The 24,528-nt window shown below is 53.3% G+C and overlaps 6 protein-coding genes across 7 annotated transcripts; 1 reads left to right on the forward strand and 5 right to left on the reverse strand.

The window, feature by feature from the left end:
- Window positions 1–228: 228 nt before the first annotated feature.
- LOC118503507 (vam6/Vps39-like protein) lies at window positions 229–3,634 on the reverse strand. The gene is made up of 7 exons (XM_036036856.1): window positions 3,442–3,634; window positions 3,063–3,340; window positions 2,785–2,988; window positions 2,169–2,714; window positions 1,187–2,094; window positions 973–1,118; window positions 229–889 (listed from the first exon to the last, which is right to left on the reverse strand). Exons 1-7 carry the CDS (start codon window positions 3,509–3,511, stop codon window positions 333–335), a joined length of 2,709 nt encoding a protein of 902 aa, XP_035892749.1. The 5' UTR covers window positions 3,512–3,634; the 3' UTR covers window positions 229–332.
- Window positions 3,635–3,985: 351 nt separating this feature from the next.
- Window positions 3,986–8,293, reverse strand: LOC118503511 (probable methylmalonate-semialdehyde dehydrogenase [acylating], mitochondrial). 2 transcript variants are annotated; one of them, XM_036036862.1, is made up of 5 exons: window positions 8,059–8,293; window positions 7,697–7,851; window positions 5,688–5,891; window positions 5,441–5,594; window positions 3,986–5,373 (listed from the first exon to the last, which is right to left on the reverse strand). In XM_036036862.1, the coding sequence occupies exons 2-5, from the start codon at window positions 7,724–7,726 to the stop codon at window positions 4,196–4,198; spliced, it is 1,566 nt and encodes a 521-aa protein (XP_035892755.1). In that variant the 5' UTR covers window positions 7,727–7,851; window positions 8,059–8,293; the 3' UTR covers window positions 3,986–4,195. The 2 variants fall into 2 exon arrangements, with proteins under 2 accessions (XP_035892755.1, XP_035892754.1); XM_036036861.1 differs by lacking the exon at window positions 8,059–8,293 and having other exon boundaries at window positions 7,697–7,898.
- Window positions 8,294–8,436: 143 nt separating this feature from the next.
- On the reverse strand, window positions 8,437–9,105 carry LOC118503512 (glutaredoxin-related protein 5, mitochondrial). Its single transcript, XM_036036863.1, has 2 exons — window positions 8,762–9,105; window positions 8,437–8,690 (listed from the first exon to the last, which is right to left on the reverse strand). The coding sequence occupies exons 1-2, from the start codon at window positions 9,030–9,032 to the stop codon at window positions 8,524–8,526; spliced, it is 438 nt and encodes a 145-aa protein (XP_035892756.1). The 5' UTR covers window positions 9,033–9,105; the 3' UTR covers window positions 8,437–8,523.
- Window positions 9,106–9,198: 93 nt separating this feature from the next.
- Window positions 9,199–11,972, forward strand: LOC118503509 (serine/threonine-protein phosphatase 4 regulatory subunit 2). Its single transcript, XM_036036859.1, has 3 exons — window positions 9,199–9,532; window positions 9,616–9,804; window positions 10,284–11,972. The coding sequence occupies exons 1-3, from the start codon at window positions 9,319–9,321 to the stop codon at window positions 11,771–11,773; spliced, it is 1,893 nt and encodes a 630-aa protein (XP_035892752.1). The 5' UTR covers window positions 9,199–9,318; the 3' UTR covers window positions 11,774–11,972.
- On the reverse strand, window positions 9,823–24,501 carry LOC118503510 (probable 4-coumarate--CoA ligase 1). The gene is made up of 7 exons (XM_036036860.1): window positions 24,095–24,501; window positions 23,378–23,594; window positions 23,149–23,312; window positions 22,902–23,088; window positions 22,697–22,808; window positions 11,991–12,543; window positions 9,823–10,201 (listed from the first exon to the last, which is right to left on the reverse strand). The coding sequence occupies exons 1-7, from the start codon at window positions 24,326–24,328 to the stop codon at window positions 9,911–9,913; spliced, it is 1,758 nt and encodes a 585-aa protein (XP_035892753.1). The 5' UTR covers window positions 24,329–24,501; the 3' UTR covers window positions 9,823–9,910.
- LOC118503506 (eukaryotic translation initiation factor 4G) lies at window positions 13,217–22,321 on the reverse strand. Its single transcript, XM_036036855.1, has 3 exons — window positions 21,714–22,321; window positions 20,769–21,298; window positions 13,217–20,649 (listed from the first exon to the last, which is right to left on the reverse strand). The coding sequence occupies exons 2-3, from the start codon at window positions 21,225–21,227 to the stop codon at window positions 14,344–14,346; spliced, it is 6,765 nt and encodes a 2,254-aa protein (XP_035892748.1). The 5' UTR covers window positions 21,228–21,298; window positions 21,714–22,321; the 3' UTR covers window positions 13,217–14,343.
- Window positions 24,502–24,528: the final 27 nt, after the last annotated feature.

The following is a 24,528-nucleotide window of genomic DNA, read 5'->3' on the forward strand; positions in this document are numbered from 1 at the left end:
CGTGAGAAGAGTCGCATGTCCCATCACTAATTTAGACCTTTCCCTCTAAGCAAGACAGGCTTTTCAGCTAAGGAAAATCAAGTGAAGGATGTCAGACCAAGACTGCTTGCAGTTTCATAAAAAGTGCAGCTTGATACCAAGCCAGATTAAAGAATAAAGAATCGCTAACGAATACAAACAGCCTGGCAGACTCGTCTGTGACGGTGACGAAAGTAGGGCACACCAATCTTTATATTCATAACAATTGGGTATGATTTTATTACCTTAATACCTTCTATGTAGCATTACAATGCATTAGCGATCCTCGGCCTGCATCCAGACACCGCACCAGCTCAGCTAAACATCCGATCCTGGCAGGAAAAGTGCACTATAACACCGTCCGGCAGGCGCACGAACGCACTCTGATTGCTAAACTTCTTCTTGCACACCGCGCACACGCTCAAATCGGTCACGAGAAAATGTTTCGCTTCGCACAGCATTTTCTGCTCCATGATTTGCAAATGCTCCGCGTAGTACAAACCCTTCAGCACCTGCGCCCGCTGCTTCTTCTCGAGGTAGAGCTTGAGCGAGTTCTCCAGGAAGTGTTTGATGCGCACCAGCGGAATGCTGTCCGGCAGGATCTGCAGTGCCGTGTAGGGGTTGATTTTTTCCGCGTGCTTCTCGAGAATGGTCACCACCATCTCGTGGTCGGGCACGAGGCAGCGCGGGTGCAGCGGCACATCACTGTACGGCGGGGCGGTCGGTGGTGTGAGAATGATTTTCATCAGCGTCACGTACACGTCACAGTTCTGCGGATCGTTCACGTCGTACACGTCGTCACAGTACGCGAGTCCCTTCTCAAAGTCGCCGAGTATTTGCACGAAAATGGCCAGCGCCTTCTCGTGTTTTCCTGCAAAACCCGCCGGTCAAATTAGGTTCTGATTGCAACGGGGGAAAGAACGACAACAAAAAGACAAAACCAAAGCCGCTTACCCAATCGTCCCAAAATAATGGCCCGCTCCTCGAACATGTCCGTGTAGGGAAATTCGCCGAGCACCTTCTCCGCGTGGTAGTACTTGGACTTTTTCAGAAACGTCAACAATTTCCCTCTAACTTCCTCGAGCGCTTCTCTCTTTTGGCTGCCAGGCGAAAGGACAAAATAAAAGCAATCAGTATACACCCTCCTTCCCTACGAGCCAACACTTACGGGTCACTCTCGATCTCCTTATCATTTTTCAGTGTGATGAGCTTTTCCCGGTACTGCTGAATGAGGATGTTGTGAAAGAGAGCTTTCTCCTCGTGCCATACGTTTACGATGTGCTCCAGATAGCGGACGACCAACGCCCGATGGTCTTTCAGCAGATAGTCGAGCACTTCCGCCCGCGGTAGATTCTTCACTTCCGGCATCTCTTCCGTAAACACCTTCAGCCCATCGTCCGGATGCTTTTGCAGCACCCAGCCGGCAAATTCAAAGATCAGCTGCTTGTGGTCGGACCCCAGCTGCTGCAGATACTGCACCGTACGATCGTGCCCGTGCAGCGGAGAGCCTGGCACTTCCGCCTGCATGTGCAGCAGCTGCAGGGCGCGCTTGTGCTGGCCCTTGGTCTGGTACAGGATGATCAGTTCGACGTACTTTTCGTGCTTCTTCAGCACCCGTTCGGATTCTTCCAGATAGCAGTGGTTCATCCGGAGCACCGGTGCAATCAGCGAATCGTTCGTGAGCAGATAGCACTTCAGCAGCGTCGTATCGATGATGGCGAGCAGTGCGGACATATTTTTGTCCGTCGGTCCATCCGCGTTCGATTTGGTGCCCAGCTTTCGCAACGGGAACCGTTTATCCGTTAGGTAGTCGATCAGCGCCAGGATCGCATTTTCCAGCTCCTTCTCATCCAGCACCGGGGCCGGCTTGTCGGAGTAGTGGCTCAGCTTGTTTTTACCACTGTCCGGCAGCAGGTCCGGAAACAGGCGGATCACATCGATCGGATCGGTATCGAGCTGGGCAAACTCTTGCATCGATTCGCGAAAGTGTTTGTTCACGAACAGATTGTACGCGTGGCGGGTTTGAATTTCGTTGATTTTGGTGGCCTTAAACTCGGGACTTTCGTCGGAAATGTGCTGCAGGGAAATGGTGGTGAAAAATCAATTTAAACGTTGGAATGAAGTATGGCGCAAATGTCGCCGATACTTGCCGTCAGTTTCAATGCTAGCTGGAAGTTTTCCTCCTGCAGCAAGTGTTCCCGCTGCTTGGAAATGTCCACCGCTTGAATGCACCACAAATGGGACACGGACGCCGCATACAGCAGACCCTGCTTGCCACGCACCAGGAACCTTGCTTTTTGCAGCTGTGGAATGGTCTGTATGAGTGTGCCCTTCTCCTGCACGTTGTCAAACACGCGCACCTCGATGGCATCGTTTATCAGCCCGACGGCGTACGGTTCGTCCCACGCCAAACACTGGAACGGTTCGCTCCAGATGAGGGACTTTAGGTTCATGGTTCGCTTGGCCGCATCGGCCTTCACCGAGGCGAGCGCTTCGGCCGGCTTTACCGACCCGGACATACTGTTTCCGGGCCCATCCCGATCATCGACCCGATACTTTTCGGTGTAGATCGTGATCAGGAACTCGTCCTTTACCACGGCAAACACACTGTCCTCGATCAGCGTAATGCAGGGTTCAATCGTTTTGGACGAGCTCGTCGGAAACAGGTCCACCTTGCGGGGCTGTGACGCGGACATCTAGTGGTGAAGAAGAACGCAGTATCGTAACCGATTGGTCGGGCGCTTCCTGGACGGACCGTATACTCACATCGTACAGCACGTACTCCGTCTTGTACCCGACGCAGATGAAGTTGTTGTTCCACGCCACCGTCTTCGGGACATCGTTCAAATCGATCTCACTGTCGAGCGAAAGTAGCTCGTGCTGCTTCCAGTAGTAGCACTGCAGCTTCCGCTTCACCGCCACGCACACGCGACAAACAATCTTTATTTCGCTCGTCAATGATTTCGATCGCTAAAGCAGGAAAAAAAACAGAATCAGAACAGCTCGTTTCCGGTGGTACTAGCCCCCTCTCCCTCCCCGCTCACCTTAATGTCCAGCGCGAACACATTCGCACCCTTTGTGCGCTGGGCGGAATGAATCAGAGGAAAGCCGTGCCGGCTGAAATCGTTCACGTTCAGCAGCCCATCGGTCAGGCTGAACAGCAGCGTGTATTCCGGAATGACATCGATCTGCGTGATGGGCTTTTTGCTAAAGTTTTTATCATACTGCAGCAGCTGCAGGTCGAGCTTGTTCGTTTCCGCGTTCGGCTCGAACGAATACATCAGCAGGTGGCCCTGCCTGGTGCCGAGGATGAGTTTGTTATCTATCGGTAGAGAAAGCAATTGTGGGCCGTAGCAAGCGCAATGAGTCAGCTTCATCTCCGCGGTGGAAAAGCTTGCGCGAGCGAGGTGGAACATGACTTACCGAACCCGGCCATCGATTCGATTTGCACGGAGATTTTCTCCGGCGGATACACAATGTAAGCCTCATGCATGGCTGTGGCCGAAGGATGCGATTGATTCTCACACACGCACGAAAAAGCTACAATTTGTCGGCCGTCCGCGAACGATAAAACGTACACGATCGATCAGTTGCTTTTGTTATTGTTTTGATGCGTTTGCTTTGACGTTCCGCGGTTTGACAGAAGCTTGCAACACATTGCAAGCATTGCGGCATTGCATACAACCTGCTTCGATTGTGTGCAATTTGCGACTCTGGTTGGAGTCCTCTGGTTGGGAGACTTCTGTTTAACTGTTTTATCGCCAAATCAACTGATAACACTGCACAAAAGATGGTGGATGGTTGAGTGGAACGCTAGGATTGAAATAGAACACTAGGATAGTTGACAAACGTTGGCTTTGGTAAAGATAGGCATCAGGAAAGCCATCCTTCACACCGTAGAACGCTAAAGGTATCATCCAGGGTCGGATGTGATAGATCAGCCGAGTTTAAAGTAAGACAAGCCCCCTTTTACGAGCAAAGCATTATATAGGCATCTTTATTCCACTAGTTCGATTTGTTTTATAAAAACTAATCATTTTAAATGCACTTTATCTGGAAGACGTTCGTTGTCGCTGTCGTTATCGGGCCAGTGTGTTCATTGTTCCGTAGCTCTGGCAATGGCACAAAACACTCAGAAACACGCACACTCACTTACACGTTCACACGTGCGAGCTGCTTACTTCATCGTTGGCATGGCAACGGCCGCCTTGGTGTGGCTCACATCGCCCTCACGCCACAGCTGCGTGACCGTTTTCGTCTGCGTGTAGAACTTGATGCCCTGCTTGCCGTAGAAATGGCAATCGCCCAGGAAGCTGCCCCGGCTGCCGGTGAACGAGAACATGGGCAGCGGCACCGGAATCGGCACGTTCACACCGACCTGTCCCACATCGATCTCGTTGACGAACTTCCGTGCCGTGGCACCGTTCGTGGTGAAGATGGCCGTTCCATTGCCGTACGGGTTGCCGTTGATCAGCTCGATCGCCTCGTCGATCGTGTCGACCGACAGGCACACCAGCACCGGGCCAAAGATTTCCTCCGTGTAGCACTTCATGTTTGGCTTCACGTCGCTAATGATGGTCGGTCCGACAAAGTTACCCTTCTCGAACTTTTCCACCTTAATGTCGCGCCCATCCAGCACGATCTTGGCGCCTTCCTTCACACCCGACTCGACCAGCTCGTGGATGCGCTGCTTCGACTGTGGCGAGATGACCGGGCCCAGATCCGTTCCGGGTACGTGGCCAGCGTTAACCTTCAGCTTGCGGGCGCGGTCCACCAGGTCGGGAATCCAGTTCCGTGCCTCGCCAACAAACACGGCGGTCGACAGGGCCATGCAACGCTGTCCGGCAGCCCCGAACGCGGCACCAGCCAGCTGATTCAGCGTGTTTTCCTTGTTCGCGTCAGCCATAATGACACCGTGGTTCTTGGCACCCATGTTGGCCTGTACGCGCTTGCCATTGCGCCCGGCTCGCTCGTAAATGTACTTGCCGGCCTGATCGGAACCGACGAACGACACGGCCCGAATGTCCGGATTGTCGCAGATAAAGTTGACCGAATCGTGGGCGCCGTGGATCACGTTCACCACACCGGGCGGGCAGCCCGCCTCGTTCAGCATCTCCATCAGCAGCATCGTCGCGCCGGGGACACGTTCCGATGGCTTGATGATGCTCGTGTTGCCGCACGTGATCGCCACCGGGAACATCCACAGCGGAATCATGGCCGGGAAGTTGAACGGAGCAATGCCAGCCGTCACACCGAGCGGCAGGGTGTACGAGTACGTGTCCATGTCCTTCGCAATGTTGTTCACGGTTTCACCCATCTGCAGGGACGTGATGCTGCAGCAGTGCTCGACCACCTCTGTTGAAAAGATTGAGCGGAAGTTTAGCATTTTTCGCAGCGGCAAATCGTCACAGCAACTACTTACGCAGTCCACGCAGAACGTCGCCCTCGGCATCGATCAGTGTCTTGCCCTGCTCCTTGGTGATGTTTTTCGCCAGCTCCGACATGTTGTTGCGGATAATGTGCTGCAGCTTGAACATTACCTGTTGTCTGCTCAGGATGGATGACTGGCGCCAGGTCTGTGGTGTAGTAGCGTGAAGAAGAACGATCTCTATATAAATATGCCCTGCGTACATGATGTTCATCCAGCGATCGGGATGAGGGGTACGTACCTTGAACGCCTTCTTGGACGATTCTACTGCGCTTTGCATTTCGTCCTGAGTGCACTTGGGGACGCGCGTTACCACCTCGTTCGTGGCCGGATCGTGCAGATCGATCCAATCGTTCGTCTTGGACTCGACGAACTTGCCATCGATGAACATCTTCGTGGTCGGCACAGAGGCTGTGCTGTAGCCACGCTGCAGTACATTGCGGCACTGGTTTCGGAGAGGGAAAATAAAACATTAAAGCAAATGCCACACTGAGTATTCGCGATGGGATGGTATATGTCCATCTATCGAATTTGGCCACGGCTGGCAAAGAGTTTGTGCGTGATTGCACCTTGATCATGATATGAGCACCTACACTTCAGATCTACAATTACCCACTTCTTCTAGCCCAAACTGTGCGGGGATGGAGTTATCCTTCCATGCTGGTGTCAAGTCGCAGGTATATGCTAACCAGCTGCAGAAAACCGATTCTGTCGAAGAATTCGTCTTCTTTTATGTGTGCAAAATGAAGATGTATCCTCTTATACAAAACAGTAGTAACAGATCGTAAATAATGGTGGCACATGACGGGAATGGTGAAAATTGGGAAACCTTTTGAAGGGCCGTGAACAACTACGCATCTCCCGCAAATGCATGCCATGAATTGATTGCTGTTTGGGTTTACTTTCCAGATTTCCCATATTTTCCCATGTTTTTTTTTCTTTGCCATTCGTTGGCATTACAACTTCGAAAAGTCTCGTCACGAGCTTCGAATGCGGCCTGATTTATTTACTTTTTTTTTCTGTGGCACTACAACCTCGAGAGGTCTCGGCCTGCCATTTCTGGCTTTCTGTGACTTAATTTTACCCGTAGAAAAGTAGTCAGCCTTTCGTACGGGGAGGCGGTCTGGATGGGATTTGAACCCCGGCCCTGCCGTGTGAAGACCGGCGCCGCTGTCGCCTCGGCCACCGGACCGCCCCGATTTATTTACTTTACCCGTCTGAAAAAAATAGTCCGAATTTGCCTCGGTTTGGTCGTGTTAGGAACTGACGCCTCTACCACTATTTTCTGCTTCTGTTCACCTTCAATCCAAGCTTCATTTAATACCACATTTGCTTTGCAAATCAGTAAATTTCCACATCATTTTAATGTTAAACGACCAACAGGTTGAATTTCCCCCCCGGCGCTTGTTTTTCAATTTATTCTGTACAGAATGTTCCGACCTTCCCAAGGGCCAGATCGCGCGTAAGGTTGCACCGATCATTAGAACGACCCCCGGGGCATGGAGGCGCAGCACACGAGGATCCAATTGAAATTCATCAGCAGGGCGCGAAAGCGATCACACTACCCAAAACATCCAGCGAGCACGATTGGTGTTAGTTAAAGCAGAATACGGGCGCGCACGCGTGTGTGTTGTCATGGTAGCTTCCACGCATACTGGATTGATATCGGCTTCGCTAACTCTACGTCACCAGTCCGGCTAGCAAGCTGGACTAAAATGTAAAACCACGACTTTGAGACGACGAGCCCCATGTGATGGGGATGATGATGCGTAGATATCATAAACCCACACCTTGCCCGATATCGTGCGACATATCAGTGCCGTCGATAATGAAACGTTGAGCTAAAATTTGGGCAACAAAACAACCCATCCTCCACATCACCACCACGTACACGAGCGTGAAGGACGATGCTCGCACGTAAGCAAATTGTCCGCACCGGTGTTGGCACCAACCAAGCAAAAAAAAAAGAAAAAGATCGTACGATCTTACTTTGTGCCTCGAAAATGGCGTAGTGGACGACACAGACACGTGGGTCAATAATCTTCAAATTGCGGAATGTTGTACGTAGCCGGTTATGCGGCCCATAATGACCTTGAACCTCCTTCTAAAATATTAATAGATGGGGAACACGTCTCCAAGCTTGTGACGTTACGCAATCGATATTAAGCAAAAGCACGCATTAGCCTATCCAGCGCAAGGGAAATGCGATCTGAAACAGCACCCCAAAAGCGAACAACGTTTTCCACTTACCTCGGTAGCAACAAGTCGCAGAAGAGCCATTTTGCTAAAAACAGACACACCTCTCACTGTTCGGCACACAAATTATCAGCTACACAACGACGACGGAGCTTGTCGGCGCTTGCTTTTGCCCAGCACGTTCTGTCTGGTCTGCGGATCTAAAATAACTGAATCGAAAGTGATGGGGATAGAGCGATTGCAGGAAGAAAAAAAAAACAGCCGCAGTGACACAGACCCCCCGATTTAATGAACTTGAATTTGTTGCTATAGAACGCGCACGTGTGTGTGTGTGTGTGTGTGTGTGTGTGATGAATAATATCAGCATGAACAGCAGCGGCCGGCGACTCACACACACAGCTGTTGCGAATACTTACATTGTTTCAAAGAAGTACGCGACCTGGTGGCGCACGCACACACAGAGAATAGACGGCTCCTCTTGACCGGTTGCCGTGTCGTGATTTGCGGCAATGGACGGGGTACACACCACACATTTCACCTAGATAAGCGACCAAACGTTGGCGACTGTACGTCATGAAAATGCTTAGATTTAGTGTGACATGTTTAGAGACGTGCAAAACACACAAAAAAAAACGACGGAACGGTTATCGCAAACTGAATCGTAGCACTCATCGGCCAACGTGATGATGGTTCAGCACATTTCAACATGAAATGCAATCCCCGGATGAAAGTAAAAGCGTCCGGCTGCGGCTGGCATTGTATTCTAATTTACACATCGTAGGAGGCTCACCGACTATGGCTTTAATAACAAACTGGTTTTTATTGCCGCACTTAATCCCGCGAAACCCCCGCACGCACACGCTTATGTCTTACAGTATTCCCTACTTCTCGCCCTCCTTCGCCAGCGCACTCTCGATGCCGGCCTTTTTCAGCTCATCGATAAGCTCTCCGTTTTGGTGCATCTGCAGCAGAATGTCGCACCCGCCGACAAACTCCCCGTTGATGAAAACTTGCGGTATAGTGGGCCAGTTCGAAAAGTCCTTGATGCCTGCAGATAGAGAGTGTAGGTAAGTGTAAGTGTTCTTTTCACCTCACAGCTAGGTTTGCCGGGCCACTTACCTTGCCGGAGCGCTTCATTCTGTAGCACGTCGTGGCTGTCGTACTTCACCGAATGCATCCGTAGAATCTGCACCACCGCATTACTGAACCCGCAGCGCGGTGCGTCCGGGTTGCCTTTCATGAAAATGACCACCTTACTGTTGTTCACCAGCTTCTCAATTTCCTTTCCGTCCAGTGCCGGGGTGCTGAAGCTTCTTGCCGCCGCCTGAATAAGCCCGGCACCATTGTATTTGAACAGATTTTGAGCTAAATTTCGCGTCAGGACGTTCATTTCGTGTTGTTTTCGTTCTGTATTGTTTGTTATCTAATAGAGGCGCACAAGGTTGTTAGAGCGGTGTGTGCCGGCATGCACCTTGGGCGAACTGTCAAACGGTTGACAAAGAACGAACCGGTTCCGATTATCCGGGCTGCCCGGACGAACGAGCGCTTGGTACCGGGTAGCGGACGACAGCACAAAAAAAAAGGAAAACGATTGACACACGCAGACTGAGGGTGCATCTTTGTCAGCCGTTTGGTGGTAGTTATTTCCTTTTCAAGCCCGCAAAGCCAAGCTTTCAATGACGATGGAAAATCAGGAAGAAATTTTGATGCTGCTGGAGCGCTTTACCAAATCGAAGCAGAAGGACATACCGCGCGAGCTCGAGGACTATCTGAACTTTGTCGCCCGGACGGGCGATACGCTGTACCGTTGGGTGCTGGTGAAGCCGCTGTTCCGGGAAAAGCTGGTCAACGTAATTACGGACTTTCATCACAGCACGCCAAGCATCGCAGGTGGGTGTACACGGCGAGACAAGTTGTCGCCCGGATTTCGGATTAATTGGTTCCCCTGTTGTTTTTCCTTTTCTTGTGGACAGATATTCCCCAATGTCCCAACGTCGATCCGTTCAACTTCGAACGAATGAAGCGAGCGCTGCTGGAGCGGCTCGACTCCTTCAATTCCGCACCGTTCACGGTGCAGCGTATCTGCGAGCTGCTGACGGAACCACGCAAACAGTACACACGCATTGATAAGTTTATGCGCGCGGTGGAAAAGAATATTTTGGGTGAGTAAAACACGCAAATAGGGGGAGACGAAGGAAGAGTAAAAAACAAAATGGACTACTTTATTGCTGTACAAGAATCGCGCGGGCGAGCGTTCAGTGGAGCCATTCAGTCCTCGAACTGGGCGGCAATCATGTGGAGCTGCTGCCGTATAACCTTGCCGGCAGCGTTGCGAGGAATCTCCTTGACGAAGATGACTCCGCCGGCAAGCTGTTTGTACTTGACGACACGCTCCTTCACGTGCTCCTGCACCTCCTTCTCGGTCAGGTCCGCACCCGGCTTAACGACGACGAATGCGCGCGGCAGCTCGCCGGCCGTTTCGTCCGGTACGCCGGCCACCGCCACATCGCTCACCTCGGGTAGTTCGAGAACAATGTTTTCCAGCTCCGTCGGTGAAACCTGTGTAGAGGGGGAAGGGGAAAGAGGATGTGCGGGTCATTATCGGATATCCAACCATTTTCCCTGCTCTTTTTCATTGCAGTCGTAAGCACGCAGGAACCGGGTCGCCGCCGCAGTGACAGCGAGAACGGCGATTCGCTCGACTCGATCGTGAACGGTGATCTGGAGGTGAACGTTGACATCGAAATGGACAACGAGCAGTTCCATCTCGAAGCGGACGCCCTGCTGCCGGACTCGAGCGACCCTGTCAGCTCGCTGCACAGTTCGCTCGCGGACTCGGTTGGGTCGTCGCAGCGATCGGGCGAAGTCGGAAGCGAACTGAACGGCGGCGGCGGCTTCATGAGCACGACCGACGCCGGCAGTCAAACCATCGGAAAAAGTGGGCTGAACTCGGACGGTCATCAGAGCGTTATTGATACGAACGAAAACGCTACCGACGGCGATATAGCCGCACCAATGCTTGAGGCTTCCGTTGAATCATCCTCCACGACAACTCACGAACCAACCGGAAAGGAAGAGGAAAACGAAAGAGCTGCCCCGCCAAAAGAGACACCACAGAACGTGGATGAAGCGGTCAACAACACGGACACACCACCCACCGCACAGACGGTTCGGGAGGAAGAAATCACGGCCGCGCCGGAAGGTTTGGACGAAGCAGCAGCTAAAGAACCACACCAGGAAGACTCAGTAAAGGGAGCCGTGGAAGGGGAGCATGAGGAGAAGGTGGAACAAATCAAATCTCAACCTGTTCCGCCGGAGGGTGCCGCCGGAGTAGATGAAAAGGCCGGCAGTACAACGGCGGAAGTGGCTCAGGAAGACGATGATGAGCCGAAAGCCAAAATGATCAAGTACGACGACGATGACGCGCAGGTTGCAGCGTCATCGGTCTCGTCCGGCACCACCAGCGTAATCAAAGCCGATGTCCATGCGTCCGATGTTGTCGATGAAGCGCCGGCTGACGACCCCTTAACCAACTCGAAAGCAGTCGTGGACGAAGTAATAAAAGCCGATGGCGACCGCGCCGCGACGGTGGAATCGGTCGTCGTACCTGACGCGGTGGAACCGGAGGCAGACGGAGCGATCCCAAGCGGCGAACCGGCCGTCGGCAACAATTCTGATCTTAAAGAACATTCCAAAAGTGACGAAGCCGAATCAGTGGCAGCAACAGTGCCAACTTCCGTCGCACCAGAACCAACTGCGGAGGTGGTTCCGCAGCAAAAAGCCGGCGAACCAACCGAACCAACAACTTCCACCACAACGCAGGCAGCTTTGGCCGAGATGGAAGCATCATCGTCCTGCGTAGAACCGACGACGAGCCAAGTCGTAGAAGCCGCCGATGTTGCGCCGACCACCTCGCAAGAGCTAGAAATGGAACTGGCAACGGTCGCTGGTCTCACTTCCGCGCCGGCCCCAGCTGCAGCTGCTGCCGCTTCCGAAAATGTCGTGGTGGAAGAGGTGGACATGGCAGGCGAACCGGGCCAACCGACAGAGATGGCCGCCGAGGAGGACGCCAAGCCGGACGATAACGTGATGGACATTGACGAATCGAGCGTCGAGATGATGGATCAGTAGTAGTAGCGGCAGCTCGATCTCCCGAGGAATCCTCCCCACGGCCGTGATGGGACGAGGGGGACGGGGTGACGATGGTGTGCTCTGCGGAAGCGGTTAACCCGACGTCTCTCTCTCTCTCTCTGTTGTATTAACGCTAATCTTAATGGAATCGATTTTTTAAACCGGACAAATAAACTCAAATAACTTCACCAAACGTCAACCGGCGGCACCCGCTTACCTGGTTTCCCTTCACCTTGATCAATTCCTTCGTGCGGTCGACGATGAAGAAGAATCCCTCCTTGTCGTAGTACGCCACATCCCCCGTTCGCAGGAACCCGTCCTCAACGAGCGTCTCCTTCGTGGCGGCCTCATTGTTCAGATAGCCCTTCATGATTTGCGGTCCGCGCAGGTACAGCTCGCCCGTCTGATGCGGACCCAGGTTGCTGCCGTCCGTGAGCGATACAATCTTCGCCTCCGTGCTGGGATACAGCTGACCGCACGTACCGACCTTCGACTGGTCGTAACGGTGCGGCGTGCAGAGCGTAACCGGGGAGCTTTCCGTCATGCCGTAACCCTGCGCAATGTCGATGTCGCGCCCGACCTTGGTGCGGAACTTTTCCTGCAGCTGGAGCGAAGCGGGCGCAGCACCGACCAGGACCGAGTCGACGCTGGACAGCAGGTCGGGCGTCACCTTCGGATGGGTAGCGAGGAAGAGCAGTAGCGACGGGACCACGAACAGAAACTGGGGCCGGAATTCGGCCAAACACTGGATGTAATCTTCCGGGATGAATCTACAATGAAGGGGGAGGGGCGAGAGTGTCGTGAGCGTCATTGTCGGAACAAGTCCTAGGCGCTGTCTTACGATCTTTGCTCAAGAACCGCTAGCCGCAATTGGTAACAGGGGTCGTCGGGGACGTGCTTTAATCTAGCTTAAGCACAATCGGCATCAATCTCATTTACTCACCTGCACCAGTCACACCTGACTCATGAGCGCGTCGCGTTTGAAGGGCACTTGATAAGCAATTCGTTTTAGGTAGTTACGCGCTGAACGTATATCGACAATCGATCGAGCTTACAGCGGCAGCATGCGTTAATCGATCAATAGGGCTCCAACGGTGGCCTCGCTAAGCGAACGCTGCCCCATCACATTGCAATCAGGCAAATGGACTAGAAAAAGCATCCTTCCACACAGCTCGTTTGGCAGTGAACCATTTTGCTAACAATTGGGCTTCAAGGATGACACAGCCATAGCTCGGCCTTTATGCATCTTTCGGGTATCGACCGACAGAATCGTAATCCAGAACCGAACCACACACACACACACATTTGCTCTTCTCCAAACGCAAGGTAGGCGAATGGTGCGCAACAGTCCTCTGCCTCACTTGCAAAAGAAAACGATCGCTTGGCGACCGGGGGAAGTTTTTTTGTTGTTGTTGTTGTGTGGTTCACCAGATACTTTATTCGATAATTATTTATAAATATATATATATGTATATGTATATATTTATGCATGTAAATAAATGTTGATCTTAACGGTATTCCATATTTATTAATTATAGTTTATCGTTTAATCATTACTTGTGTGTTTATGTAATTTTTGAGAGGGTGTGTGTATGTGTGTCTTTGCTGTGTTGTGTTGTTGATCATCTCGTACACTCTCTCTATGTGTGAGTGTGTGTGTGTGTGTGTACCAGCTTACTAGGATGCTCGAGAGGCTACGAACCTCCTCCTAGTAAGCGCATCGTGTGAGATGTGTGTGTGTGTGTGAGTGCGCGCGCGCTGGACCGCACGACAGCAGCAGACTGTTCGTCGTATTTCGTAATAGTAGTTTATTATTGTTTGCAGCATAAACAATACATCGCTATATTTCGCACCAGCAGCAATTATCGTCCTTCTCGTGGTTTGTCTGTCGATCATCAGCGATCCTGCTCATCAAATGTCGTGGCGTGTGGCACGGTCGCGAGGACACCGGAACGAAGAACGCGGCAAGTGGATCGTCGGAATTGTTTGTTTGCAGCAGCTCATATTTTAGTTTGACCGACCACCCATCATTACCTTGCAATTTCATCATTCCAGATCCCATTTCCAGACCGGCACAGCACCACACACCAACACAGACACACACGCACAACTCGAAATACACACACACACACACACGCGCACATACGAACGCATAGCAAAAACAAGAGCTCATCTCGCGGAATCTCTCTACTACCGTCCTGTTGTGTACACACTAAACACTCTGCTCACGTTCGCCCTCTTTCACTTTTCACTACTACCGCCGCCTGCGCCGACAACACTGTCCGACCCGGTCCCCCGAAAGCGCGCAGGACGGAGGACGCGGTGTACTCTAGAATCGAATATGTACTTGGTAATAATTAGGGTAGCGTCGTCGGCTCGCCTGTGTTTTTTGGCTGGGTGTTTAGTGTGCGGAGGTGGCTGTGGATGTATTTGTATAAAAAGACGAATCATACACGAATCGTACACGGATTGAACGAACCAGCACAGTAAACACAAACCCGAAGGTTTTCCTCCCTTCCTTGCTAGCCCTACTTCTATGCGTCCGTCAAAACCCACCACATGCGGCTTAATTAGTTTTCGCTGTCCTTCCCACCGTCGTCACTGTCGCCATCCTTCCCGCCATCCTCGCTGTCCGGTTCCATCAGCTGCACGAAGAACTGGGTGGTCGATTTGACGCACACCCCACGACCCTCCGGCTCGTGATCATTTTTGTCCTCGATCCAGCGCTTGAACCCGTCCATGATGACGCCCAAATCGAGCAGCTGGTGGAAGATCGTCTGCAGCAGATTCGGCGGATGCTGTAGCCCCACCACCAGCCGCTGGATCGCGTACAGCGCCTCCAGCTCGCGCTCCGCCTTCCCGTACAGGTATCGCTGCAGCAGCTGGTGCCACCGTTCCATCTTCTTCTGGTCGAGCTTTTTGTTGTGGATGCAGTGCTCGAACACGACCGTCGTTAGCGGGCGGATAAACTCCGGCGTGTCGAGCTGCTGCTCGGAACTGCAGTGCGCATCGATGAAGGCGAAGATCTCCTCGTTCAGCGCATCCCGCTCCAGGAACTGGCGGATCGCGGGCCAAAGCGCTCGCATGTCGAGCAGGTAGCCCAGCGAACCCTCGGTAACCTGCCGCCTGATTGCGGCCTCGTCTGCCGAGCTGGAGAAAAATTCCCTCCACTCGAGCGGACCCTCGAACCAAAGCTTAGCGGTCGCATCCCTGCCGTGCGTCGCTTCGTAGCTGCGCAGGATCGCCTTCAGCAGCGGCCAACTGTATCCGTCCTCCGGGTTGAACGTGCCGGTCGCAACCTGCCGCACGTCCTGCAGCGTTATCAGCCGCTCGTGCAACGGGGGCACGAAAAAGTCCGCCAAGTACTCCCACAGCTTCGGCACATCGAGCAGCAGATCGTCGACTGCCTTCAGCAGATTGTGCAGCGCGAGCTGGAAGTCGGCGCGGCTGATCATTGTGAGGCGCAGCATGTCCGTCAAGACTGTGGCAGCCGTCCGACGCTTTGACTGAGCGGAGTTGAACTGGTTCCGGACGAGCCTGTACGCTACCGTGTAGTAAAACTCGGGCGAACTGCTGGCGACCTCGATCTTGCCCGCCAGTTCGTACACCAGGTTCTCCATACGCTCGTCGAACGGCTCGTTCGGTTTCGGCGCGACTGCTTCGCTGCTCGTCGCTGCTGCTGCTGCTGAGCCGGCTGAACCCTTCCAAGCTCCTGCCGACAACGAGGAGGAGGATGGCGGTCCGGTAGGCATCTGCAGCTGCTGGTGGAACGCTCCCGAAGTGGAGGACGATTGGCCCATCCGTGCCATGCGTGGCGGTTGCTGCGACTGTGACTGACGGCTCTGCATCGAGGACGCTCCCATCTTCCGTTCCCACTCGCCACCACCGGAAGAGGAGGAAGGCTCGCGGGAGGAGCGGTTATAGCGATCCTCGTTCTGACTGCTACTGCTACCGTACCGTCCATATCGATCCCGTTCGGCCGTTTTCATGTGGTACGGTTCCTTGTTCGAGCCACGGTCGCGATCACGATCACGGTCACGGTCACGATCCCGGTCTCTATCACGATCGCGTTCCCGGTCTCGATCGCGGTTCCGGTCTCTGTCGCGGTCACTGTCCCGCTCATCACGATCTGGCAACGCGCTGGAAGACGACGACGACGATGCCGTTCCTTCTTCGTTGCCGAGCTCCGCGTACATGTTCTTCTTCCATTTGTTTGTTTGATAGTTCGATGCCCGGCCCAGCTGCGTCGTGTCAACGTTGACCGTCAGCATTGGCAGCTTCTTTGGATCTATCGAGAACGGACGATTGCTGCTGCGGCTGTTCGACACCGCCAGAAAACCATCTTCGTCCTGCTGCAACCGACCACCTTTGCTGGAGCCGCTGCCACCGCCACCGCCACCGCCGCCACCTCCTCCGTCACCGCCTCGGCCGCTACTACCTCGCCCGAAGCTTCCCTGATTGTAGCCAGGCCCCCCGCTCGATGACTTTCCGTACAGTCCAGATCCTCCTCCTCCTCCGCCACCTCCTCCACCACCACCGCCTCCACCGCCACTTCGTCCTCCACCGGACCGGCCGCCCATATCACTGCCCGAGTAGCTGTCCTTCGAGGGCATAAAGTTCAGCATATTTATGCGATTCTGCTCCGACTCGGCCTCGAGCGCAATCTGCGAGATCGTTTTAGGGTTGAGCTCCTGGCGCCGCGGCACCCAATGGTTGTTGCGCAGATCGATCACGTCCTGTATCATGAACCGGATGCGGCTCGAAATCTTGTGCTTCTCGTACTCGCGCACAATGCTCTTCAGCTGCTCGAAGTAGTTCTTGAGCGATATCGGCGCTTCGCGCGGCTTTTCCAGCTTCCCGTCGACCATGAGCGGACTCGTGGGGCGCGTCCGCTCCAGCTTCGAGCCGACCGTCGTCAGCAGCTTGCACAAACACTCCAGCGACGATTCGTGCAGATCCTTGAGCAACATATCGAAACACGTGAGGATCGGTTTGTTCGACAGCAAACCCTCCTTATACAGCTCACCGATGAACCGCACGATGCCGACCGCTCTCCGCCGCACTTTGAGCTCCTCCTCTTCGAGCTGTTCCTTCAGTTCTTCCAGCTCGTCATTGGTCAGCTTTTTGTTCTTCAGCTTCGCCCGCCGCTCGCTCACCGCGTTCGCCTGATCTTCGCGCCACTTCATGAACTCGTGGTGGCACCGTTTGACCAGGTTGGAGCAGAAGTCCGTGTTCCGGTTCTGGATTTCCGGGTTGCTCATCGATCCAATCTCACGGCACATCTTTGCGTACGCTTCGGAAAAGTTCGGTTCCGAGATCGCTTTCTCGAACACGAGCTGAATGCAGCCATCGAACTGTTCGAACGTCTTGATCGGCAGTTTCTTCACCTGCTCGACCAGCTTGGTCAGATTGTCGGGCGTCAGCTTGTTCAGGATGCTGCGCATCGACTTGAGCAGCTTCTGCGTTTCGTCCTGTTCGACATTTTCGCTCTTCTGCAGCTGGCTCGGTTTCCACGCGTTGGCGCTCGAGTTCAGCTTCACCTCCTCGTTCAGCTGCAGGTTCAGCTTGATGATCTTGGACCCGGTCTTGCTGAGGCCCTGCTGCGATTGCTTGTTGGGCTGCGCTCCGCCCGACTGATTCCCGCCCGCGCTTCCCTGCTGCGACGAACGCTTCATGTACGGCTGCCGCACTGGATTGTGGTGGCCGCCCATGCCACCCCCACCGCCTCCTCCCCCGCTCTTCATAAAGTTCGGCATCAGCGAAAACTCGTTGCCCTTCAAGCTGTTACCGTACATATTACCACCGCCACCGCCCATGCCCCCCATCGAGTAATTCGTGCGCAGCAAATTTTCCAAACTGTTTGGCAGGTTCAGCGGCTTCTCGAGCGCGGGTCCAATGTCCTTCAGCATCATCAGCTGCTCACGGGAATACTTTTTCTTGCCGGTCGGATTCTCCGGGCTCCACTGGTCGGGATCGTACACGATCAGCGTGATTGATTTGCTTTTCTTTACCGCTGGCGGTGCCATGGAAGTGGGAGCAACGCTTTTCGCTTTCGATGCAGCCGCCACCGTTGTCGCCGTTTTCGATGCAGACGATTCCTCCTCCTGCTTACTGCTCTCCTCAGCTGTTGGTGCTGTTGTTGCTGGCGCTGCAGTGGTCGCTACCGGGACCGGTTTTGCTTCGGCGTCGACTTCCAGCGAAGGAGAGGACGTGCTCTCTGTAACTACGTTACGATTATCGTCCAAACTACTGCTCGTCGTGGAAGCTGCGGCTGAGAGCGTGACAGCTTCATTGCTATTGCTACCGCTTTGCGCGTGCTTGGTACGGTCTTGTGGGACGATTTGATCAGTTTCGCCACCGCCGCTCTGGCGCTGTTCCGCTGCGGGCTTCCGTTCGCGATCCTCGTCCGTTGCCTTCGGCATCACACTGGTCGCTTCCTTGCCGTTGTTATCGACCGACGGTGCGGCACCCTTACCGTCGACGAGTCCATCTATCGAGCTTAAGCGTCTGGTGTAATCCACACTGTTATTATTAATATAATCATTATCTAGAGGCTTAACGCTACATTCCTTATTTAAAAAGTTTGCCTGCTGGACCGCAGCCGCCGAATCTGTACTCATGCTATTGGCAGTAGTGGCAACCACCACATCGGACGCAACCACAGCCGCTCGATCCGTTTCGTCCGAGGCAGCCACATCCGCGTCGACTTCTGCCTCACCCATCAACTGGGCCCCTGCCGACCGCCCTTCTGTTTCCTTTTCATCATCGCCGCCAATGTTCAAATTCGCTACACCTTCCACAAGCTTATCGGCAGTGGCGATGACGCCACCATCATCGATGCTAAGCTGGTCGGAATTACTTTCCCTCGGAGGCACGTTCACGTTCGCATTCTGCGCGTCTTCATGCTGCTGCTGCTGCTGCGCCACCATCATTGTGTCCTCCTCCAGCATACTCTGTTCCTGCGGCTTATCAACGACCGCTGCGGACAAACTACTTTCCGGCTCCTTTCTCGCTTCCATTGCTTCCACCTTTTCCGAGGTAGTTTCCACCGTGGAAGAAGCAACAACAGACGGAGTGGAAGGAGGCGGACCTTGCAGTAGGTTGGGGGCAATAGTGGTGCTGCTAGCGCTGCTGCTGCTGCTACCGGTGTACACGAACGGTTCTGCGTCCGAGGAGAGGTTGGATTCGGTGACGGATTTTTCCGAAACCGTACGGAACCGTCGGTCATTATTGGGCGTAATGATCGGTGGCGGTGGTTCCGTCATGTAGTTAGCGGCCCCGACTAACGGAGTAGCATTATGGTGGTGGTGGTGCGGGTGCTGCTGCTGCTGCACAGCGATCGCCGCATTATGCTGCGGCGGCATCATGTCGCCGTCCGCAATCACGGCACCGGAGTGGTTGTTGGGAGGAACGGAGGAGACGTTTACGGCTGCTGCTGCCGCTGCCGCTGCCGCTGCTGCTGCTGCTGCCTGAGCTTGGGCCTGAGCATTGACCTGCGCCTGGGCGTGTGCTGCAGCGGCTGCGGCTGCTGCTGCTGCTGCTGCTTGAGCTACAGCCACGGCTTGCTGCGATTGTTGTACTGCATACGAATGTTGTTGTTGTTGTTGCTGCTGTTGTTGCTGCTGCTGGTGCTGCAAGTGTTGCTGATGCTGTTGGTGTCTTTGATGCGAGTGATGATGCGACTGCTGCTGCTGCTGCTGCTGGTGGTGGTGATGCATCTGTTGGTGCTGCTGCTGTTGATGCTGCTGCTGCTGCTGCTGCTGCTGTTGCTGCTGATGCGGATGGTAATGATGGAGCTGCTGTTGCTGCTTCGCGTGCGGATGTTGTTGCTGCTGCTGTTGCGAATGATGCATTGCTCCGTCCGGGATAGGTTTTTTCTTTTTAATGTACGAGTTCGGTATCTCCACCGAGGGACCATCGGACATGGCGGACACGACGGGCGTGCCCGTCACCGTGGTCATGTCATTCGCTAGGTGCGGCGGTAAATGGGGCGGAGGGTGCGAATGGTTCATCATTTTCAGTCCTCCACTGACGTACAAATCGTGCGGGTGTCCCCCTGGGACGACCGATTGCTGCTGTGGCGGCGGTGGAACCTGCTGCTGATGCTGGTTCGGAACGCGGCCACTTAAATCGTGCCCGGTAAGAAGCATCTGAGGTGGCGGTTGATGATGGTGGTGTTGCGGTGGTGGCATCTGCGGAACCATCGGCGCAGGAACGACCATCTCTTGTTGCTGTGGCGGCGGTGGCTGCTGCTGCTGCTGCTGCTGTGATGGTGGATAATCAGGATAATCCGATTCCACCATAGCGACGGGCTCCGCACCAATTGGCACCGATGGTGGTCCCGGTGTACCGGCCGATGAAGCCGCACTCGAGCCAGCAGTTGCGGAGGAAGCATTTCCCCCGCCAGCACCAACCCCACTTCCACCACTCGCGTTCGACGTCGTATCATTGAACATGTTCGCCAAAATATCCTCGTTCGTGCTGGGATCGATGATGCGAAGGGCATGCTTACGCTTCTCCCGTTTGGCCGGTTGTTTGGTTAACTCCCCAGTCGGCCCACCGTGACCGACGCCCATACCGACTCCCCCGATACCGACGCCCACACCGGCACCGGCTGCACCGGGTTGCATGTGCGGCGGCGGTGCCGCAATCAGATTCGACATCTGCGAATAGGAAGTGTGCGGTTGCGATGATACTACCGCCACCTGTGCCGGGGTACCGGCCTGTGGATGTTGCTCGAGCGGTGCAACGTGGGTAGCGGCAACTTGTTGCGGTGCCTGCGGTGGATGCATGTGCTGCATCATTTCGTGTGCCACCTGCATCGGTGCCGGCTGCTGATTAGAATGAGCGTGCTGAGGCAGCGGCACTTGCGAGATCTATCGAGGAACGGAAGCATATGTCATTACCCGATGCAAATGGGGGGATCATTTCTCCTTTGTTTGCCACTAAGTATTTAAGTTCTTCATTGCGAACGCACAAGCACACGGATACTTACATTTACTAGGTTGCTGTCTCCTCCCGCTTGACGGCGACCACCGGCCGCCGGCGGATACAGCATGTACTGTGGGTACAGCACTTGCAAGTTGCTCATATTTCCCCACGGAGCCTGTATTCGGGGCATCGGCGGCATCAGGTTGAAGGTCATCTGCATCTGGTGGTAGGGGCCGATTTGCATCGTACCTCGTGGCCGCGCAGATTGACCACCGCCCGCACCGCGATACACGGGCTGCGGCGTGTAGAGCGCGTTCTGCTGTTGCTGCTGATTCATCATCGCTGCTTGCTGCGATGTGAGTTTCATGTCCGCTTGCTGCTGCTGCTGCTGCTGCTGCTGCTGTTGCTGCTGCTGTTGTTGTTGTTGCTGCTGCTGCTGCTGCTGCTGCTGGGACGTGGGGGTCCCCGATGCCATGTTACGTATGACCGTACCGGGTGGCAACGGCCCTCCTCCACTTTGCATTTTGTATTTCCAGACGTCACACCAGACAGAGCATACTTCTTTGCTTGTCACGCGGAAGTTTCATTGAAACACTGCAAATAATAATTGACACACACACACACACACATATAAACAGGCACACATCCAAACATGCAGGAATGAGGATTGATTTTCCCCCATTCACACACACACACACGCACGCATGGTAGGAATTGGCGAAAGGGAGGAAATTGACTGATCAGATCATGTTGGCACTTTCTTCTTCTTATTGCACTTCCTCTCCCCACGCTCTTTACCCAGCTAGGATGAAGAGGCGTCTGGTGGAGGCGAGCGATGCGCTAGCGGTTGGGTGGATTCGGCGGAATTTTCACCCGGCTTAGTTAGTACCAAGGCGCCGACAGGCGACACGTTACCACCAGAATCGCACACGCACGCATGGCTCGGGGCACAAATAACAAACAAAAAAAGAAATGGAAACCCCCCTCAGAAGCTTCCATTTGCTCTTACCTAGCCTAACTGGAACCTTAGAAATCCCATTGAGAATGATCAATTGCGAAGCCGGACACGAGACACCGCACCGTAAAAGTGCCAGTCGTCGTCGTCGTCGTCGTCGTCACGGAAGGAGAAAATAGAAGCAAATATAGGTTATCTGACGGTGAACCAACCAGGCACCTGCTGCTGCTGCTAATGCTGCTGCTGCTGCTGCTGCTGCTTGTGCCAGCTAGCTTGCTGCGGCGGTGCACTTTCCGTCGCCGGAATCGTCGGTCGTCGGTGATGTCGTGCAACACCGGTACAATCCGCGCAGTTCTGCTTCCGTAACGCGGCTTTAACACGCGTTCGAGTTCAATTTTTCAGCAGCGTTTTTCGTGTGAGACAATTATTTTCACCACAAATTCATCCCGTTCAGTAAAAAAATTAGGCCGTGGAACGGTTTGACAGCTAGTGACGTTTAACGAAATCGATTGATTACGTAAAAAATGCTTCTGTCGTGCTGGCAGCACTGCTCCCATTGGCAGCACGGAGCGTACTGATTGTGAGCCAATGTCAGGGCGCAATGCAGTGAGTATTGAATGTAAAATAATTCATAACATTTTTACTCATTGCTAGCAATTACAATTCCCGGAGCTACAGGCCCTCCGTTGGTTAATTTTCGTCGCAAACAGTGAGCTTGTAACGGTCGCCGGGTTGTTTGTTTGAATTTGACTAACCTTCAGCTGACCTCAAGGGGTAAATGTCGATCCCTTCGGTGATGCAAAACGCGTTTACTACATACGGTTCAGTGCTGAACGGTTTGCAGCGAAGCGACGTTCGGTGTGTGTGGTTTTGAAAATTTTAACCGGGGTTTCTCAAATCTTTTTCCTCTCGAAAAAGCGCGATATGAAAACGGTTGACAGTAATTGACAGAAATACATAAAAAATAATATAATCCCAGATAAGCACGGCGGTAGGGTCTTGAGCGGCAAGTACGTACACAAAAATGAGATAAATACCTGGGAATTGAAACAATGTGGTTTTTGGACTTGAGCACAGAATGCAGAATAGCGTTCAATCCGTATATATGGAAGTAGGGCGGAATGGTCAATATGGTCTCCTTCTTATCGACTGCAATTGAAAGACAGAAAAGAGTGAGGAGACACGGAAGATTAGTTGTTGCAGTTAAGGAGGGAGAGGAGCAAACGGTAGCGCATCACTTACTATACTCTGGTTGATAATATTTCGATATCGCCGGGTGTGATCCTTGCGCTAGGTTGGCCACAAGGTTGTAGTGCGACAGTTCCACCCCCTTCGGCAGTCCCGTCGTGCCGGACGAATAGGGCAGAATGGCCGTTTTGTGGCAATCGATCTCCGGGAGCTCACTGCGATGGTTTTCTTTCAAAAATTGCTACGGAACACGTGCAATGGTAAGTGGATCGTAAGATCAGCAGCACACCCGCAAGCTTACCTCAAACCCGTAAATGTTCTTATCGAGATCGTGCTTTCCCCCGATGCAGATCGTTCCTTTGTACTGTTTCACCTTGGTGCGAAACATTTCCGCTACCGGAAGCAACATCGGCAGCGTGACGATGGCCGTCACACCGGCATTTTCAAACTGGCGGCAAACTTCCTCTGCGGAAAGAAAAAGCAATTGAGAAAGGGCACACGGCACAACCATCGAGCGAGCATGCACTTACCTGCCGTGTACAAAGGATTAGCGAATGTAACGGACAGGCCGGCCAGCAGTCCACCGTGCAGCGCTGGAACGAACTCCGGTATGTTCGGCAGCAGCAGCCCAAGCACATCGTTCTTGCGCATGGCGCATCCCTTCTGCGACAGTAAGCCACGCGCCATTCGATTCGTCATCTCGTACGTCATACCGTACGTGTACGATCGTTTCGTAGCGCCACATGTCTTTCGGGAGAGGTAAAAAAAAATCGCAATTTAAATTAATGTAATTTCTGAGCGATAGTTGTTGCGCGATCAAATTAAAAAAAAAAACCAACAACAGTGTCAACAGATGGCCGCGCGCCTATTTTGTAATCGTATTATCAGACGATCTTGAAGCCGTGTACGCTCGGCTTCTGCCAACCAACCCAGTGTGTTCCTGTTTCATTTCCGCCTGATTATGATCTCAGGATCAAAGTACAGGCTGTACCATGGTTGATTGAGCACGGACCAAAATATGGGACCGTCTTATCAAAGCTTATCAAATTCTAAAATGACCTACTAGCAACGTTGTTGGGGGCCTCTTTTCGGCTTTAGCTGTCCACACCACACAATTTTCACGAAAGATTATTTTTTTACTCACAGTCATGCCGCGCGCGTGTTTTGAGATAATGGAGGAACGGTTCCTTATTGTTTTTCCTAAATTTAGACACCCGTTTGCGTGGCTTGCCCCTTTTTTTACTTACAACGGCCGGTTTATCCGCATACTTTTCGTATCCTTCGAAGATGTAGTCGGTAACGTTCTTCGCAGGGATGTCCACGGTGCCGAAGGGCGATTGTACTACGTTCCGTTCGTGGCTCGCATGCCGCCGGTGCACCACAGTAGCGCTGGCGGTGTTTCGGATGGCTCCCTCAAACACAACACCCTTACCAAGCCGGTAGTACTGCGGTGCGGTGGAGTTTAAAATTCGTGAAATCATCGCCGTCGTGTTGCTGTGGCTTCGGAGCGGGTGTGAAATTCAAATTGGTTCGATTGCACTGTATTTCCTAACCGTAGCAAAGCTTTTGGTCAACTGATCGGCTGATTATTGCCGGTACAAGGAAGCTACGTTTCGATCACGCGCCCGAGAAGCTTGATTAATAGGGCGATGCAGTTTCCGTTATCAATCGGCAGCGGTGT

This window comes from Anopheles stephensi, chromosome 2, assembly GCF_013141755.1.
Source record: "Anopheles stephensi strain Indian chromosome 2, UCI_ANSTEP_V1.0, whole genome shotgun sequence".
Lineage (NCBI taxonomy): Eukaryota > Metazoa > Arthropoda > Insecta > Diptera > Culicidae > Anopheles > Anopheles stephensi.

What these genes read in the sequence shown, in the direction of transcription:
- LOC118503511 (XM_036036862.1), bottom strand. Translation starts at nt 7,726, where the DNA reads ATGGCTCTTCTGCGACTTGTTGCTACCGAG. An exon ending in TGCGACTTGTTGCTACCGAG is followed by an intron (nt 5,892 to 7,696) that starts GTAAGTGGAAAA and finishes CTCCGAAACCAG; the next exon opens with TGCCGCAATGTACTGCAGCG. An exon ending in CGTCCAAGAAGGCGTTCAAG is followed by an intron (nt 5,595 to 5,687) that starts GTACGTACCCCT and finishes ACTACACCACAG; the next exon opens with ACCTGGCGCCAGTCATCCAT.
- LOC118503509 (XM_036036859.1), top strand. Translation starts at nt 9,319, where the DNA reads ATGACGATGGAAAATCAGGAAGAAATTTTGATGCTGCTGGAGCGCTTT. An exon ending in CAGCACGCCAAGCATCGCAG is followed by an intron (nt 9,533 to 9,615) that starts GTGGGTGTACAC and finishes TCTTGTGGACAG; the next exon opens with ATATTCCCCAATGTCCCAAC. An exon ending in GGTGGAAAAGAATATTTTGG is followed by an intron (nt 9,805 to 10,283) that starts GTGAGTAAAACA and finishes TTTTCATTGCAG; the next exon opens with TCGTAAGCACGCAGGAACCG.
- LOC118503506 (XM_036036855.1), bottom strand. Translation starts at nt 21,227, where the DNA reads ATGCAAAGTGGAGGAGGGCCGTTGCCACCCGGTACGGTCATACGTAAC. An exon ending in GAGACAGCAACCTAGTAAAT is followed by an intron (nt 20,650 to 20,768) that starts GTAAGTATCCGT and finishes GTTCCTCGATAG; the next exon opens with ATCTCGCAAGTGCCGCTGCC.
- LOC118503510 (XM_036036860.1), bottom strand. Translation starts at nt 24,328, where the DNA reads ATGATTTCACGAATTTTAAACTCCACCGCACCGCAGTACTACCGGCTT. An exon ending in TAATCCTTTGTACACGGCAG is followed by an intron (nt 23,313 to 23,377) that starts GTAAGTGCATGC and finishes TTCTTTCCGCAG; the next exon opens with AGGAAGTTTGCCGCCAGTTT. An exon ending in ATATTATCAACCAGAGTATA is followed by an intron (nt 22,809 to 22,901) that starts GTAAGTGATGCG and finishes TTTCAATTGCAG; the next exon opens with TCGATAAGAAGGAGACCATA.
- LOC118503512 (XM_036036863.1), bottom strand. Translation starts at nt 9,032, where the DNA reads ATGAACGTCCTGACGCGAAATTTAGCTCAAAATCTGTTCAAATACAAT. An exon ending in GAATGAAGCGCTCCGGCAAG is followed by an intron (nt 8,691 to 8,761) that starts GTAAGTGGCCCG and finishes CTCTATCTGCAG; the next exon opens with GCATCAAGGACTTTTCGAAC.
- LOC118503507 (XM_036036856.1), bottom strand. Translation starts at nt 3,511, where the DNA reads ATGCATGAGGCTTACATTGTGTATCCGCCGGAGAAAATCTCCGTGCAA. An exon ending in CGGAGTACGTGCTGTACGAT is followed by an intron (nt 2,715 to 2,784) that starts GTGAGTATACGG and finishes CTTCACCACTAG; the next exon opens with ATGTCCGCGTCACAGCCCCG. An exon ending in CATTATTTTGGGACGATTGG is followed by an intron (nt 890 to 972) that starts GTAAGCGGCTTT and finishes CGGGTTTTGCAG; the next exon opens with GAAAACACGAGAAGGCGCTG.